At 34.5% G+C, this 16489-nt stretch overlaps 1 protein-coding gene across 1 annotated transcript in view; it reads right to left on the minus strand.

Annotated features, from left to right (window-relative positions):
- The window catches only part of CDC42BPA (CDC42 binding protein kinase alpha (DMPK-like)), a 314354-nt gene that overhangs the window by 115720 nt on the left and 182145 nt on the right, over positions 1-16489 (minus strand). Inside the window, exons 11-13 of the mRNA XM_011948976.1 lie at positions 11239-11372; positions 4541-4783; positions 4178-4288 (exon numbers count right to left, since the gene is read on the minus strand). Coding sequence (XP_011804366.1) covers positions 4178-4288; positions 4541-4783; positions 11239-11372 — 488 coding nt within the window. The remainder of the gene's footprint in view (positions 1-4177; positions 4289-4540; positions 4784-11238; positions 11373-16489) is intronic.

A 16489-nucleotide genomic window follows, 5' to 3' on the forward strand; every position in this document is an offset into this window, starting at 1 on the left:
TCTAGTACCTTAAGGTATAAAGTTAGGTTACTGATTTTTACTTTCTTCCCTTTTAGTCCTTCCTTTTAATACAAGCATTTATAGCTATAAATTTCTCTCTTCAGCACTGCCTTTATGGCATCCTGTAAGTTCTGGTGTATTGTATTTTCATTTTCATTCATGTATTTTCTAATTTCCCTGGTGATTTATTCTTTGACTTATGGTTGCTTAAGAGTGTGTTCACTAATTTCCACATATTTTTGAACATTCCAGGTTTTTTCTTTTCCTGTAATTGATTTCTAGCTCCATTCCACTGTGGTTGGAGATGATACCTTATATGACTTCAATCTTCTTCCATTTACTAAGATGTTTTTTGGCCTGACGTATGGTCTATCCTGGAGAATCTGCCATGTGTACTTTAAAATAATGTACATTTTGCTGCTGTTGGGTGAAAAGTTCTATACATGGTTGTCCCTCAGTATCCATAGGGCATTGGTTCCAGGACCCCACTTGAATACCTAAAATCCATGGATGCTCAAGTCTCATATATAAAATGGTACAGTGCATACAACCTACACACATCCTCCCATAAACTTTAAATCACCTCTAGATTTCAGTCACATATTGCTAAATGACAGGGATATGTTCTGAGAAATGCATCTCGTTAGCTGATTTTGTCCCTGTGTGAACATAAATTGTACTTCCACAAACCTAGATGGCACAGTCTACTATACACCTAGGCTATAGGGTGTAGCCTGTTGCTCCCAGGTTACAATCCTGTACAGTATGGTACTGTCCTGAATACCGCATGGAACTGTAACACAATAGTAAACACTTATGTCTCTAAATATAGAAAAGATACAGTAAAACTATGATATAAAAGATAAAAAATGGTATGTTGCGTATAAATATGGCATAAAAGTATGGTATAAAAATAAAAACTGGTATGTCATGTAAAGTATTATGAACGGAGCTTACAGGACTGGAAGTTGGCATGGATGAGTTAGTGACTGGTGAGTGAATGCGAAGGCCTAGGACATTACTGTACACTACTGGAGACCTGATAAACACTTTATACTTAGGCTACACTATTTTTAAAATTTTATTTATCCAATAATAAACTTGGCTTACTGTACCTTTATAAGCTATTTCCTATTTTAAAACTTTCTGAACTCTTCTGTAGTAGCACTTAAAACACAAACACATTGTACAGATGTACAAAAATGTATCTTTTTCTTTTTCTTTTTTTTGAGATAGAGTCTCACTCTTGTCACCCAGGCTGGAGTGCAGTGGCACAATCTCAGCTTACTGCAATCTCCACCTCCCAGGTCCAGGCAATGCTCATGCCTCAGCCACCAGAGTAGCTGGGATTACAGGCATGCGCCACCATGCTCAGTTTATTTTTGTATTTTTAGTAGAGACACAGTTTCACCATGTTGGCCAGGCTGGTCTCGAACTCTTGGCCTTAAGTGATCCACCTACCTCAGCCTCCCAAAGTGCTGGGATTACAGGCGTGAGCCACCGCACCCAGCTATCTTTCTTTATATCCATTTTCTATAAGTTTTTTTCATTTGTAAAATTTTTGTTTTACTTTTGAAATGTTTTTGTTAAAAATTAAGACACAAACAAACACATTAATATAGGGTTTACACAGGTTCAAGATCATCAAGACATTACTAGGTGACAGGAATTTTTCCAATTCCGTTATAATCTTTAGGGATCATTGTTGTATATGCAGTCTGTGGCTGATTAAAACGTCACGATCTGTACTTACAATACCTAATGTGATATAAATGCCATATAAGCAGTTTTTACCTTTGGAATAATGACAAGAAAAATCATCTGTACATGTTCAGTACAAATGCACCCATCTAATTTTCTTCCTCCAAATATTTTTGATCCATGGTTGGTTGAATCCACGAATATAGAATTCATGGATATGAAGGGCTGACTCTGTATCTGTTAGGTCTAGTTGGTTATAGTGGTGTTCACAACCTCAATATCCTTATTGATCTTGTGTGTATATGTTCTATTCATTATTGGAAGTGAGATATTGAAGTCTTTAACTCTTTTTGTAGGGCTATTTCTCTCTTTAAGTCTGTCAAAAGTATTCTCAATGAAGTGAAGATTCCTACTATCTTTAAAACAGCCAAAATATGTTTTAACCCTTTACTATGTGCCAGGTTCTGGCCTATACATGTTAAATGCATTGACTAGTAAGTTACTAGGTAGGTGTTATATTATTTCAAATTTATAGATGACACAGAGATGTGTTTGGCAAGTAGGTAAAAATGATACAGTTTCCAATGCAGTCATGTTTATTGTAGAAAAAAATAAAAAGTAAACTATTAGATAATATATGTGAATGAAAGTTAGAAAACCTGGGTTTACACTGTACTCTATCACTTATGACTATAAAATATTTAACTCTTCTGAGCCTCAATTTTCTCAAATAAAAATAATGCCTAAGATTTCTTCTAGTTTGTACTTTATTATTCTCACCACCCAAAGCTCCTAGAATAGTGCTGGAAACAAAGCAGGCCCTGACTGAAAAGTATCTGGGATGGTGATGTAATTACTTCTATATACTAATCCTGCTCTAGAGGTACAGATGTATATAGAATACACATCTCTACTTCATAAAGCTAACCAGGACTATGAGTTCATGATGAACTAAAACAAACTCCCAAAACAAAAACAAGAATAAAATCAAGAGTTTATATTTCCATTTATAGCAAAGGAATTTGACTTGCAACCACTGAAATTCAATTGTCAGAGAAAAAGTAAGTTCTGACCAATTCTACCACATGATTCATTCATTAACTTAACAGGTTTATTAAACAAGTATTAAATATCTGGTCCTTTGCCAGGGCCAAATTAACAATATACCTGTCTGTATTTTCAATAAGCTAGGTCACAGTTTAGTTGGAAATATACAGATTTGCAAATAAATAATTACAGTAAGAGCTAAGCTACGGGTATTAACAGAATTCCAAGAAGCAGTACAGGAGTATGTAGATTTTAAGCAGTATGATTCTTACATTTATGGATAATTGGACAGTAGACTAAGCATGGTCCTAAAAGAAGTAGGTGAAATGGGGCCTGACAGGTATAGCAGAGGAAACAGGATGGAAAAAGTTTGGAGTCAAAAAAGATAAAAGGCAGATACCACATTCAGACTATTTAGTATGGTAAAAATATCATGTCAATTTGATCTTAATTCACTCATTGTAATATACATGATACCATTATTACACTAACAGTTACTGAACACTTATAACGTGTCAGCTTACAAATGTATGTATGCACTCTTGACATGAAATAGTTTTAGAGATGAGAAAATTAAAGTATAATGAGGTTAATTGTTGTTATGTTTTGTTTAAGACAGAGTTTCACTCTTGTTGCCCAGGCTGGAGTGCAATGGTGCAATCTAGGCTCACTGCAACCTTCACCTCCCGGGTTCAAGCAATTCTTCTGCCTTGGCCTCCTGAGTAGCTGGGATTACAGGCGTGTGCCACCACGCCTGGCTAATTTTGTATTTTTAGTAAAGATGGGGTTTCGCCATGTTGGTCAGGCTGGTCTCAAACTCCTGACCTTAGGTGATCTGCCCATCCCGGCCTCCCAAAGTGCTGGGATTACACACATGAGCCACTGTGCCCAGCCCCATAACGTTCTGTCCAATGTTACATGTTACACAGCTAGTAACTGGTGAAGCAAGAAGTTAAGAATAGGTAGTCTGACTCCAGAATGGCTCAAGGATTTCCCTTGCAAAGCACCTTCTGCTGAGATGTTTTAAACTATGCCCATTATCATCTTATCCTAACAAACACAAGTGTCTGCAAAGCTACCCCTGAGCTTCTCTGAGTCATTTATGAGATATAGAGAGGTTCTGAATATCTAACCATGACTCCCATGCAGATTACCAGTACATCTTGGGTAGGCAGGCAGTCTTTCATAAACATTCTAACTTCTTCCTGATAGCTTCATGTTTCCCACTAAACATAGTCCTCCATTTTCTTCATTATAATTAAGAAATCAGTATCAGCTTCTTACTGGTAAGAATGAGAATTATGAATACTAGGTTTGAAGAATGACTAGTTTTCACTGCACACTGAATATAGTGTATAAGCTAACACTCCTAACAAGTCTAAAGAGAAGAAAATTAATTAAGCTTCGTAAATGTGAAGTCAAAAGATACCTTCAGTCCCTCCAATTCATTTTCCAGTTGCTTAGAATAGTGCTCACTCTGTTCACGTAGTTTCCTGTCTTTAGATGCTTCAGCAGCTAGAGCTTCTGTATGAACTTCCAGCTTTAAAACAGAATAAAAAAAGCAGATTTCATGATTATAATCTTTTTCCAAACAAAACATTTATCCCAATGAGAATTTACCTTGTAACGGGAAGATAATTCAAATGTTTAAATCCATATTAAATAATATTAACAAACTATAAAAATAACTTTAAAAAATATTAAATAAAAAATTATATATGATATCACTAGTCTTAAAAAGTAGCTTTAATCACTATCCCATGGGCACTACAAAATTTGCCTGACTACTAACCTCTTTTTTGGCTCTTTCTGTTCTGCGCAGTTCTTGCCTTAAGCTTTCAACTTTTTGCATCACCAGGTCCACCTCTTCTTCCTTATCTCGGACATGGCGAGCAAGTTTCTGTTTTTGGGTGTGCAATTCTGTTAGCCGCTCATTGATCTCCATGAATTCCTGCATGGCCAGTTTCCTCTGACAGTGTGCGTCTTTCAGCTCTTTGGATTGGTTTTTTAATCGCTCACTAGCCTGGACTAGTTCCTACAGTTTTGTAAAAAGAATATAAGTTACCAATTCTGCAACCTAGAGACCAAATTTGGCCATCAGAATAGCTATTATTAAGTCAAGAAGAGCCAAAATTATTCACCTTAGGACAAATTAAAATAAATAAACTACTTCTGAACAGCATGGTGTCCTGACATAAATAAACTACCTCTTAAAGGAATGGTGTCCTGATATGGTCTCAATTCCTTATGCTAATACCATACGGGAGCTGCTAATTTAACCTTATAGTACCTTAATTTCCACAAATGAGGAAAAAGTTTAGGAATAAACGATATGATGGTCAAAATAAATATTTGTAAAATTTGATAAATATTTGTGAGGTTGTTTTCATAAAAAACAAGCATTGCCCTTGACATAGAGGCTACACCTCAAGCCAGAAGCAATGAGACAGAAACTAAACCGGAGACTCCCTAATTGAAGAGAGAAACTTAGAGGAGAGCTAAAGTGGACTCAGGGCAGTGCCACTACCTGCCTCCTAGCAAAAGGAAATGCAGATTTTCTTTGGGGGAAAGAACTGCAATGAAATCTGAATTTTTCACATATTAAGAACAAACAAGAATGAGCTCACAACCACAGATTCCAAATTACTCAAAGAACAAAGCACCACAATCAAATAACAAAAACAATAAAAATAAACATCAAAGGTATCTTGGTATTAAAATCATTAGATATCAACACAAAATTGCTACATATGAAATGTTTAAAGGAATAAAAGATGAAATAATAAAAATGAAAAAATGACAAAAGGCTATTAAAAATGACCAAGCAGATTTATAGAAGAACTGTATGGAACACTTAGAAACAGAAAACGTAAGGTTGGCCCAGTTGCTCTTATCTATAATCCCAGCACTTTGGGAGGCTGACGCAGGAGGATTGCTTGAGCCAAGGAGTTCAAGAGCAGCCTAGGCGACATTGTGAGACCTCATCTCTACAAAAAATAACAATGTAAAAAAAAAAGGCCAGGTATGGTGGTGTGCACCTATAGTCATAGCTACTGCGGTGGGAAGATGACTTCAGCCTGGGAGGCTGAGGCTGCAGCGAGGTGAGATCACTCAGTTGCACTCTAGTTTGGGCAATACAGTGAGACTCCATCTCAAAAAAAAAAAAAAAAAAGAAAAAAATACGAATCTTAAAATTAAAGACATGCATCCATCACTGTACAAACTTAACATTTTTATAGTATAATCTTATATACACACTTGTACAGTAAACAAAAGATACAGCTAAAATACTGGCCAATAACAACACAAAGAAAGTTATAAAGAGGTAATACAGGTTGAATATCCCTAAAAAATGTGAAATCCGAAATCTTTCAAAATCCAAAACAGTCTGAGTGCCAACATGATGTTCAAAGGAAATGCTCACTAGAGCATTTCAGATTTTGGATTTTCAGGTTAGAAATACTCAACTGGTATAATGCAAATATTCCAAAATCCAAATGCTGGTCCCAAGCATTTCAGATAAGTGATACTCAATCTGCATTAGATCTCTAAAATCAGTTTTTTCTTCCTGAGATAAAACTCTGATGGTTCCTTTAGTGCAGATCTGATTATGGAAGCTCTGCCAGTTTTTGTTTATATGAAGCCTCAGACTTGAAAAGTAATTTTTTGGGTATATAGTTTTAATTATCTTCTCATGTCTTTGAAAATATTTTACCCTGTTTCTGTTGCTGTTGTTACTTCTTCAGTGTATGTTCTTAGTCTAATTTTCCTCCTCCCGCCTTATCTGAGGATGGGGAATAGGTGATTTGTCTTTTTTTTCCCTCTGATTTCTTTACAGTCTTTTATTTCTCTTTGGTATTGCCAAAGAGTGTTTTGATTCATAAATGTAGAGCTTCCTCTAGTGATGACATTTTACTAGTAATCACCAGTTAAAGGCCATCTATTATATTGGATTAAGAAATGAAATCTTGATTTCAATAGAAAAAGTATTATTAAGGATAAGGAATGTCACTACATAATGATAAAATTCAATACACTAAGAAGAAATACTATCCCAAACTTTTGTGCATTCTATAAGATAGTCTCAAAATCATTAAAAAGAAACTGTTAGAACTTCAGAGAAAAATTGGTAAACATCACTATAATGAAAAATTTTAATTTCTTAGTCATTAATAGATAAACCAAGTAGGCAAAAAAAAACAGTGAATATAAAGACGATCTGAAAAGCTCAATTAACAAGCTTCATGTACAGAAGCTTGCTCTCTAAATTGGAACACAAACTATTTTCAAGAACACATATTGAATGTTTTAAAAATGGAACAGGCCAGGCCACGAAGCAAGTCTCAGTAGATTTCAAAGAACAGATATCACGTAGAGCAAGTTCTGTAATGACACTGTAACTAAATCAGAAGTCAACAACAAAAAAATAAAACTCCATACATTGAAAATTTTAAAAGATACTTAAAAATAACTCACTGGTCTGTGAGAAAAAGAACTAATGCAATTCAACTCTTTCTATGAGACCAGTATAATCTGAATATCAAAAAAAAAAAGAAAGAGGAAAAATAATAACACGCCAATCTCACTTACAAAAACAAATGTGAAAATCCTTTTTAAAAATTAGTAAATCAGTTCCAGTGATATAGAAAGTAGATATGCATGAAGTCTGGCACTAAACTCCTTGTGCTGAAAATCTAGCTCTACCACTTTCTATTTCTATGACCTTGAGCAAGTGAACTAATTTCTCTGTTCTTGGTCTCACCATTCATAAAATTATAATAATAATGATATCACCTAACTCATGGGGCTGTGATGGAGATTAAATAATTTAACATATGTAAAGCTTTCACAACAGTGTTATTAGAACAGATATTTGCTACATAAATGTTATCTATACTATCACAGTATTATAAGAAATTTGGGCTTAACCCAGAAATATAACAGTGACTTAATATTAGAAAAAGTCTACAAATGTAGTGCACCACACCAACTTATTGAAGGACAAAAATCACATAATCATATCAATAGAGCACAGAAGGGCACATTGAATAAAGCCAATACCCATTCTAAATAAAAAGCTATTAACAAAATAGGAATAGAAGGTAACTTCTTTAACCTGATAAAAATTATTTATTAAAAACTTACAGCAAACATTATCAGTGAGAGGCAATTTCTTTAAAATTGGGGAACAAGATGGGGATGCCTGCTATTATCATTTCTAGTCAACATTGTACTGAGGTTCTAGCTAATACAGTAAAACAAGGAAAGAAATGAAAGTCTTTTCTGTATGAAATTTTATGGAAGAACATTTTAAAAGAACTTTAAATATATGGAGCGATATGTTTACGAATAAAAAGACGTTAGGAATACAGAGAAACTCTTATGTTTTTGCAGTTTGTCCCTTCTGAACAAATTTTACCAAAACCTGGGCTAAATGAAAGTCTTAAAAAGTAACTTATAACTGATTTAGTAGTGAGAAAACTAAGATTTACCTTCTGGTGGTTATGTGTTTACATTTCAAGGTGGGGTGGCAGAGAGTAGGAGCCTAGACCAAGGGGGCTTCCTTTGATGGAGCAGAAGACTCTGGGCTTATATTTACAGTGGAAATATTTATCTATATTCCAGAGGGTTAGAGAAAGAATCCAAGATCCTTCTCTTTAGATTTCCAAGGAACTCTCTCAGAAGAGGAGAAAGCAGGAAGCAGTTGCTTCTTTTCTCTATGTAAACACCTGGATAAATGTTTTCAAGGCTCCTCATTTACAATACAGATTCCTTCTGTGTAGGGTTTTATCCTGCCAGCTCTCAGGGTATTTCTCTTGAGGTAAGACTTAGCACAGAAGGGAGTCATGTAGTTATTCTTTGTTGTATGTAAGTAGTAACAATCCATTCTATTCTGGAAATAATCTGTGTGTATATTCAGAAAAACAGTAATAAATATATATAGTAAGAACTTAAAGACAATATTGTAATGATGTTAATTCTCTCTAAATTGATCTATAAATTCAATGCATTTTTTTCCCCTTGAGATAGGGTCTTGCTCTGTTGCTCAGGCTGGAGTGCAGTGACATGATCATGGCTCATTGCAGCCTCAATCTACCAGGCTCAAGTGAACTTCCTGCCTCAGCATCCTGAGTAGCTGAGATGACCGGCGTGCACCACCCAGCTAATTTTTTTTATTTTTTGTAGAGACTGGGTCTCATTCTGTTGTTGCCTAGGCTGGCCTCAAACTCCTGGACTCAAGTGATCCTCCTGCCTCGGCCTCTCAAAAGTGCCAGGATTACAAGCATGAGTCACGATGCCCAGCAGATTAAATGTAATTTTAATCAAAATTCCATCTTCACAGTTTTCAAAACATAGTTGAGATACAGACTCTAAAATTTTAAACCTTTAAGATAAAAATTTAGGAGAAATTTTTAAAATCTCAGATTTTTTAATATAAGACAGCAAATACACTAACCATAAAAATATTGATAAATCTGCCCACAATAATCCTAAGAACATTTTTTAATAAAAAGATTCCTAAAAGCAAAAAGATAAGCCACTGAGAGATATTTGTAACACATATAACTCACAAAAGATTAGAATGTCTAAATATTTCCAAGAATTCTTATAACCAGTAAGAAAAAAGCAACCCAACAGAAAAATAAACATAAGATATAAAGAAACATTTCACAAAAGAAATGTAAATGACAATAGACCCATGTGAAGACACTTGATCTCATTAGTAATCAGAGAAATGCACATTAAGACCACAACCAAACATTTTCTAAAACCTAAAATCTCAATTTAGACTAGATTGGCCAAAAGTAACAAATCTGGTAATATGAACACAAACTCCTATACACTACTCGTGGAAATGGAAGTTGGTATACTAGAAAACAGTTTGGCACTATAAAAAATCAGAATATTTGCTAACCCAATCAAAAAATGGGCAAAGGACCTCAGTGGACATTTCTCTAAGAAGACATACAAATGGCCAATAGGTATATGAAAAGGTATTCAACATCACTAGTCATAAGAGAAGTAAAAATCAAAACCATTTTGAGCTGTCACTTCACAGCTATTGGAATGGCTTTTTTTTAAAAAAAAAAAAAGGCAGAGGATAACAAGTGTTGGCAAGGAATGTGGAGAAAAATCATTTTCTACTGCCTATAGGATATTAAGCAAATCACTCAAAATCCTGTATTGGTATCATCTGTTTCTTTTCGTCAGCACTATCGTCTTCTCAAAATATATGAAAAGGATTTTTCATGCTAAAATATTAAAAATTGGTGACTACCTGTCACTATAAATCTAGTTATCAGATTTTCATCCTCTTTTCAAAGGGTTAGAGAAAGAACCCAAGATCCTTCTCTTTAGATTTCCAAGGAACTCTCTCAGAAGAGGAGAAAGCAGGAAGCATAACATCCATTATGTTAACTACATTTGGCTGAGTAATCCTACCAATAAATTTAAAATGGTAAACCATTAATATTACTATAATATTATTAAAGCAAATAGAACACTGTTTTAAATGACAAATATTATTAAATTGGCAATGAATTTAAATGGGCCTATACAAAAAATTGGTTGAAACTGCATTAAGAAGAAAGAAAAATGGTATTAGTCTATCTTTAATAGTGTTCTCTTTTAGTCCTTTTGATTAGTTTCACCAGCTAAAGGTTATTTGTTTTATTTTGAATTCCCTCCATTTCTTTCCCGGCACAAAGACTTTGAAATCTTCCCCCAGAGGATTACATTCATTCTATATTATCAATGCATTATATTAATATATTACATTATTGAATACAACTTATGCTATGCCATAAACTACAGATTTCTTGTTTGCAATGGCTAGTATTAGTCCCAACATTTTTCTATTAATGAAAGTCACAGTGCTTAGCAGCATGTGGTTCAAGAAAAGTATTTTCTCTAGTGCTTGAATATTATTTACCCTACTGGGCTATGTTACAGAGTCTTAGCTATCAATAAATTTTCTTGATGTTTAAAACAATGTTTAAATGTTATACAAAGTTCTTATGAAAATGACTTTAGCTTTTTTACCCATGCTGCTCTGAAGGATAAAAACTGACATTTAAAACAATAACCAAAGAAATTTTAAATTATATTTTAAGAATGTTCTTATCAGCAAGTTATAATGAAAATATGCCTGTATTTTAAATTTTTTCTATAGATACTAAACAGATTCTACTATTTTCTTATTTCTTCGTGTTTCTTTTTCAATAATATTCACTTTTAATCTAGTCCTTTGACTATTAACTTTCTAAAAGAACAAAAGATTCTGAACTTTCAAGCTTCAACAATTTAAAAGTTTATTACTAGCTACTTATCAAATGACATATACCAAAATAATCCTTATATTTTTAAACCAACTTTTAAAAAGATAAAATATACTATGTATTATTGTAATTCATTATGAATGCTTTCAGTATTCTTATTATACAAGATTCAAAACAGAAAAAGCTTTAATGATCTATTCACATACTTTACCTTATTTAGATCTTCCCTTTCTTGTTGTAATGTTTTGATTTGTTTTTCATAAGCCTTGATTTGTCTAAAAGCTTCATCTAGTTCTTGCCTCACAGCATTAGCTTCTTCAAGTTGCTGTTCCAAATGACTCAATTCTAAAAACAAAAGACAATGTTTCTTTTACTATTTGTATAAAAGCAAATGATTGAACCTAAGGTAAAACAACTAAATTTTTTTTTTAATCAGTATTTTGAATTTGGTGTTAGGTCTACTGATAGACAGTGTATACCAGTATGACTCTTGACAAATTAAATGCTTATCAGTTCACTGTAAAGATGGTGAACTGCGTATGCCAGTGTGAAGATGTGCAAAATTTATGTGCAGAAATGCTTTAGATTCATTATGAAAAAAAAAATACTTGCAAAAACAGCACCTTCAGACCAATTAAAAATTTAAAACTAACAAGCAACAAGAAACCCAACCAACAACAACAACAAAAAGGCAAGTTTTACTGCAGTGTTGGTAAGCATCCTAAGGCTGATGTTAGTCAAATTATTGTGTAAGATGATTTTGACTCTAACAGGGTGGTTCCAAATCACCCAGTCTAGTTTCACCACTGTTTATCTGAAGAATAAACTCTGATATCCAAAAAGCAAATACCTGAAAAACTCCTGATCTAAATCAATTCTTCTGTTTTTTGATGAAGAAACTCAGGGAGTTGAATAATTTGCCTAGTCACATTGCAAAATGTGTATCAGAGATAAGACTAGAGCCCAGGAAATCTTGCACTGACTCCTCCACCTTACATGGTAATGTTATTAAATAATGTTTAACATTCTCAGATAAGAGGGGATATAAAGAAACAACAACATTATTGATTTTAACCTATGCCTTAAAATGTAATAAATTGATAGGAAATGTTCCTGGTATTAAAAGTAAACTAGGAAAGAACTGAAGTCAGTGATATAGAGAAATCTAAACAATATTGATTATCAGTTCTGCTCTGGATATTTTCTGTTCTTTACACATTATTACTCTAAGTCAGCAATACTCAACCTTTTTGGTACCAGGGACCAGTTTTGTGGAAGACAATTTTTCCATGGCCCAGGAGGCCGGGAGATGGTTTTGGGATGAAACTGTTCTACCTCAGATCATCAGGCATTAGTTAGATTCTCTAAGAGGCATGCAACCTAGATCCCTTGCATGAGCAGTTCACAATAGGGTTCACGGTCCCATGAGAATCTAATGCCACCGCTGATCTGACAGGAGGTGCAGCTCAGGCGCTAATGCTCACTCACCTGCCATTCACCTCCTGTCGTGCGGCCCAGTCTGCCGGTACCAGTCTGTGGCCCGAGAATTGGGGATCCCTGCTCTAAGTGACATCCCCAGACAAGTGACATGAGCATCCCTTAGGAACTTAGATATGGAGAATACCAAGCCCCAATCAAGACCTAATGAAGCAGAATCTATACAATATCCTCAAGTCATTCATTTGTACATTAATGTGTGGGAACCAGTGCACAAAGTGTTGTATACTGTTGAGACTGATGCTTTCAATAAATGAAGTAGTGTTAATATGTTAGTCCTAGTGGGAAAAGCAATTCACTTGCGTAGATGAAACCTGCAGTCTAAAAATTACTTAAATGTATTAGTGTATCATGCATTGTATAGTACTACATTCCATAAATAACCGATAACAGTGCAATAAACTTACAGATTTCAAACTTACTTTGAAAGTATAGTTATTAATAGCACAGTTAACTTTTGAAGATGTAACGTTGTATTAACTGGTTTTCATAGTATCTGAACAGTATCAATTAATGAATGCTTATGTGAAGAAAACTAAAATTCATAGGGTGTTTAATCTTAATCATGGTGTTTAGTCTTATATTCAGAAAACTGTATTTTATCACTTTATCAAATTTTGGCATTTCATAGGGGAATATTTCTATTTCAATTAATTTCTTTCAAACACATTTAAATATTTTCTAGTTCAAGTTTTTAACATTTTTAGGATTTCAAGAATTTCTTGTTTTTCTTTTTTTTTTTTTGAGACGGAGTCTTGCTCTGTCACCCAGACTGGAGTGCAATGGTGTGATCCTGGCTCACTGCAACTTCCGCCTTTCAGGTTCAAGCAATTCTCCTGCCTCAGCCTCCTGAGCAGCTAGGATTACAGACACTTGCCACTACGCCCGGCTAATTCTTGTATTTTTAGTAGAGATGGGGTTTCATCATGTTGGCCAGGCTGGTCTCCAACTCCTGACCTCAGGTGATCCGCCCACCTCAGCCTCCCAAAGTACTGAGATTATGGGCATGAGCCACCGCGCCTGGCCTGGATTTCAACAATTTCTAAAGTAAATATCAATTTACTTTTGTTATTTCTCATAATTAAGAGTAAAAATATAGCCTGTAAAGCAGCTGACTTCTGTCACTTCCTGGTTCATTTTAATTAAACTTTATGGTTAAGGAAAATCAATTTAGAGTAGCATTATGGTACATTTAGTAATCCATTCTGAGCACACTTTCTTTCTTCTACTTTTGAAGTGTTCTTCTCTAACATGTTCAATTTTTTCAGAAATTATTGTTACTGACTTATTTCAACAGCTCTGAGAAACAAAAAAATTCAGTATTTCATAAAATTTAAAAGAGTGTTGCTGTTGTCTAACTTATCTCCTTCAAGACAGAGACCATATTTTATATTTCTCTTCCATGCCATACAGCACCAAGAAAATAACCCCATATGTATGATACCTTCATTAAGTCCTCATTACTAACAAGTTGAATTTTACAGTCCTAAATAGCACCCGTGAGCTAAGAACCATTTAGTTGGTATCAGCTAACCCAATTTCCTAGTACAGCTTTTTCATAAAATTTCCCTATCATATAAAGTTTATAACAGCCTTGATTTTCTACGTTATTATAAAGTTTATAATATGGGATAGCATCTAAAAGCTTTAAGGATATTTTTACTGATTTATTTCAATACAGTGTTAATTTTAGTTTTCACCACAGTCATTTCATTTTGGCTGCTTTGCAATGGAGTTGTTGGAGAAATACATGTCAAACTTCCCTGTTTTATATTTCAGACACTTTTCAAAAGTGAAAAAAGCTCAAAACATTCATTTAAACAACAGTATGTGAATTATGAGAAGTACAAAAGAATGCACTAGATTAAGACATGTTGGAAAAGATAACCCCTCCCCCAATATTTCATAAAATCCTCCATTATGGAGGGAAACACAGCACTCGTAATTTGGAAAACACAATGTTGCATTCCCAAAAGATGAACACCCCATATCAAGAAAAATCCAGAATGCTTTGAACTTTGGTCAAATACTATAAAATGGGTAAAGCAGCAGAGCCTTTACTTTCACTACAACAAATAGCAAATATGGCTAAAATTCTGAAAGAAATCCAGAGACTATTAAAAATATCCAACACAATTAGCCATGACATTTAGATAAAGTTGTTAAAAACTAATTATAGTGAACAAATAGAAAAAGCTGTAGTAGGCCGGGAACCATGGCTCATGCCTGTAATCCTAGCACTTTGGGAGGCTGAGGCAGGCAGATCACCTTAGGTCAGGGGTTCAAGACCAGCCGGGCTAACATGGTGAAACCCCAGCTCTAGTAAATATACAAAAATTAGCCAGGTGTGGCACACACCTATAAACTCAGTTACTTGAGAAGGGCTGAGGCAGGAGAATCACTTGAACCCAGGAGGCGGAGGCTGCAGTGAGCCAAGATCGCATCAATGCACTCCAGCATGGGTGACAAAATGAGACTCTGTCTCAAAAGAAAAAGCTGTACTAGGAAACTGGGTTAGCTGATACCAACTAAATGGTTCTTAGCTCACGGGTGCTATTTAGGACTGTAAAATTCAACTTGTTAGTAATGAGGACTTAATGAAGGTATCATACATATGGGGTTATTTTCTTGGTGCTGTATGGCATGGAAGAGAAATATAAAATATGGTCTCTGTCTTGAAGGAGGTAAGTCAGACAACATAAACACTCTTTTAAAAAATAATAACGTAGAAAATCAAATGCAAATTGTGTGGCAGGCTATATGTGCTATAGGAATTGAGGTCAAAAAATGGGCATGATTAAAGCAGTATTCAAAGTGGAACACCATAAACTGGAAAGGGGTTAAGACTGGAGCCAGCAGGAGGTTGGCAGAACCACCAAAACATCTCCCTGATCCACAAGATGGATATTTTCATTTTTCCCATTACGTAACTCTTCTGAGATGTGAAGAAACTTTACTTCTAATTATAATCAGTAAAAATAGGCTCCCTTATTATCAATACACCTATTCACAGGGGAGAGAGGGAAGGAGAGACAGAGTATGTGTGTGTGTGTGTATGTCTGTGTATGTGTTAAGTTTAGGGTTGGACAAACAGAAACAGTACACAGAGACACTTATCCCCAACCTCAAGGCAACATAAGAATGAGAGTTTCAAAAGTACATTATAGATTATAATAAATTTTTCATTTAGGAAACAAAAAAATCCTATTTTCTCATACAAAAATATTAAATGAGGTATGAATTTTTTATTTAAAAAAATTTTATTTTTGTCTGCTGATACTCAACAAACATATATTTAGTGTCTGTTATACAATACTGGCTTGGCATTAGGAATGTAGTAGGAAAACCTACTATAACCTACTTCCTAACCTTTAGGAGCTCAGAGTATGGTAAAGAAGCAAATATTAAAAAGAAGTTGTCAATAATTACAAATTTGTTGCTTTTTTTTCCAGGAACTTAAAAATATTGGAGAACACTGCTGTTGGGAAACACAAGATAACCAGTCATTAATGGTGGGTATTTGTATACACAAAGACTTTGCTCAAAAAGTATCTGGAGGAATGACAGATTGAAGGTATTTTGCATACTTTTTTCTTCAGAGCCAAATTAAAGTTGGGGCTACTCATCAGGCAGGTCCTAAGGAGAGCATTCAATTTGTATTTTTTGTTAAAAAGGGAAGGAAAAAAAAAAGGGAAGGAAAAAGACAGTATGTGAAGGAAGTGGAGCATCACGGGGTGATTCAGTATGGCTGGAATCACTGGACAAGGGAGTAGTAACAAGAGATAAAGCTTGAGAGGCAAATACATGCATAATAATAAAGGGCCTTGTATTAGAATTGAGAAATTTCTACTTTATCCTGCAGGCAATGGGGGTCCACTGAATATATTTATGTTGAAGCTGTGACATGAACAGACTTACATTTTTATTTTTATTATTTTTTCTTTTTTTCTTTTTTAATTTTTTTT

The sequence above is a fragment of the Colobus angolensis genome, unplaced genomic scaffold (assembly GCF_000951035.1).
Source record: "Colobus angolensis palliatus isolate OR3802 unplaced genomic scaffold, Cang.pa_1.0 Scaffold288, whole genome shotgun sequence".
NCBI classification, from domain to species: Eukaryota; Metazoa; Chordata; class Mammalia; order Primates; family Cercopithecidae; genus Colobus; species Colobus angolensis.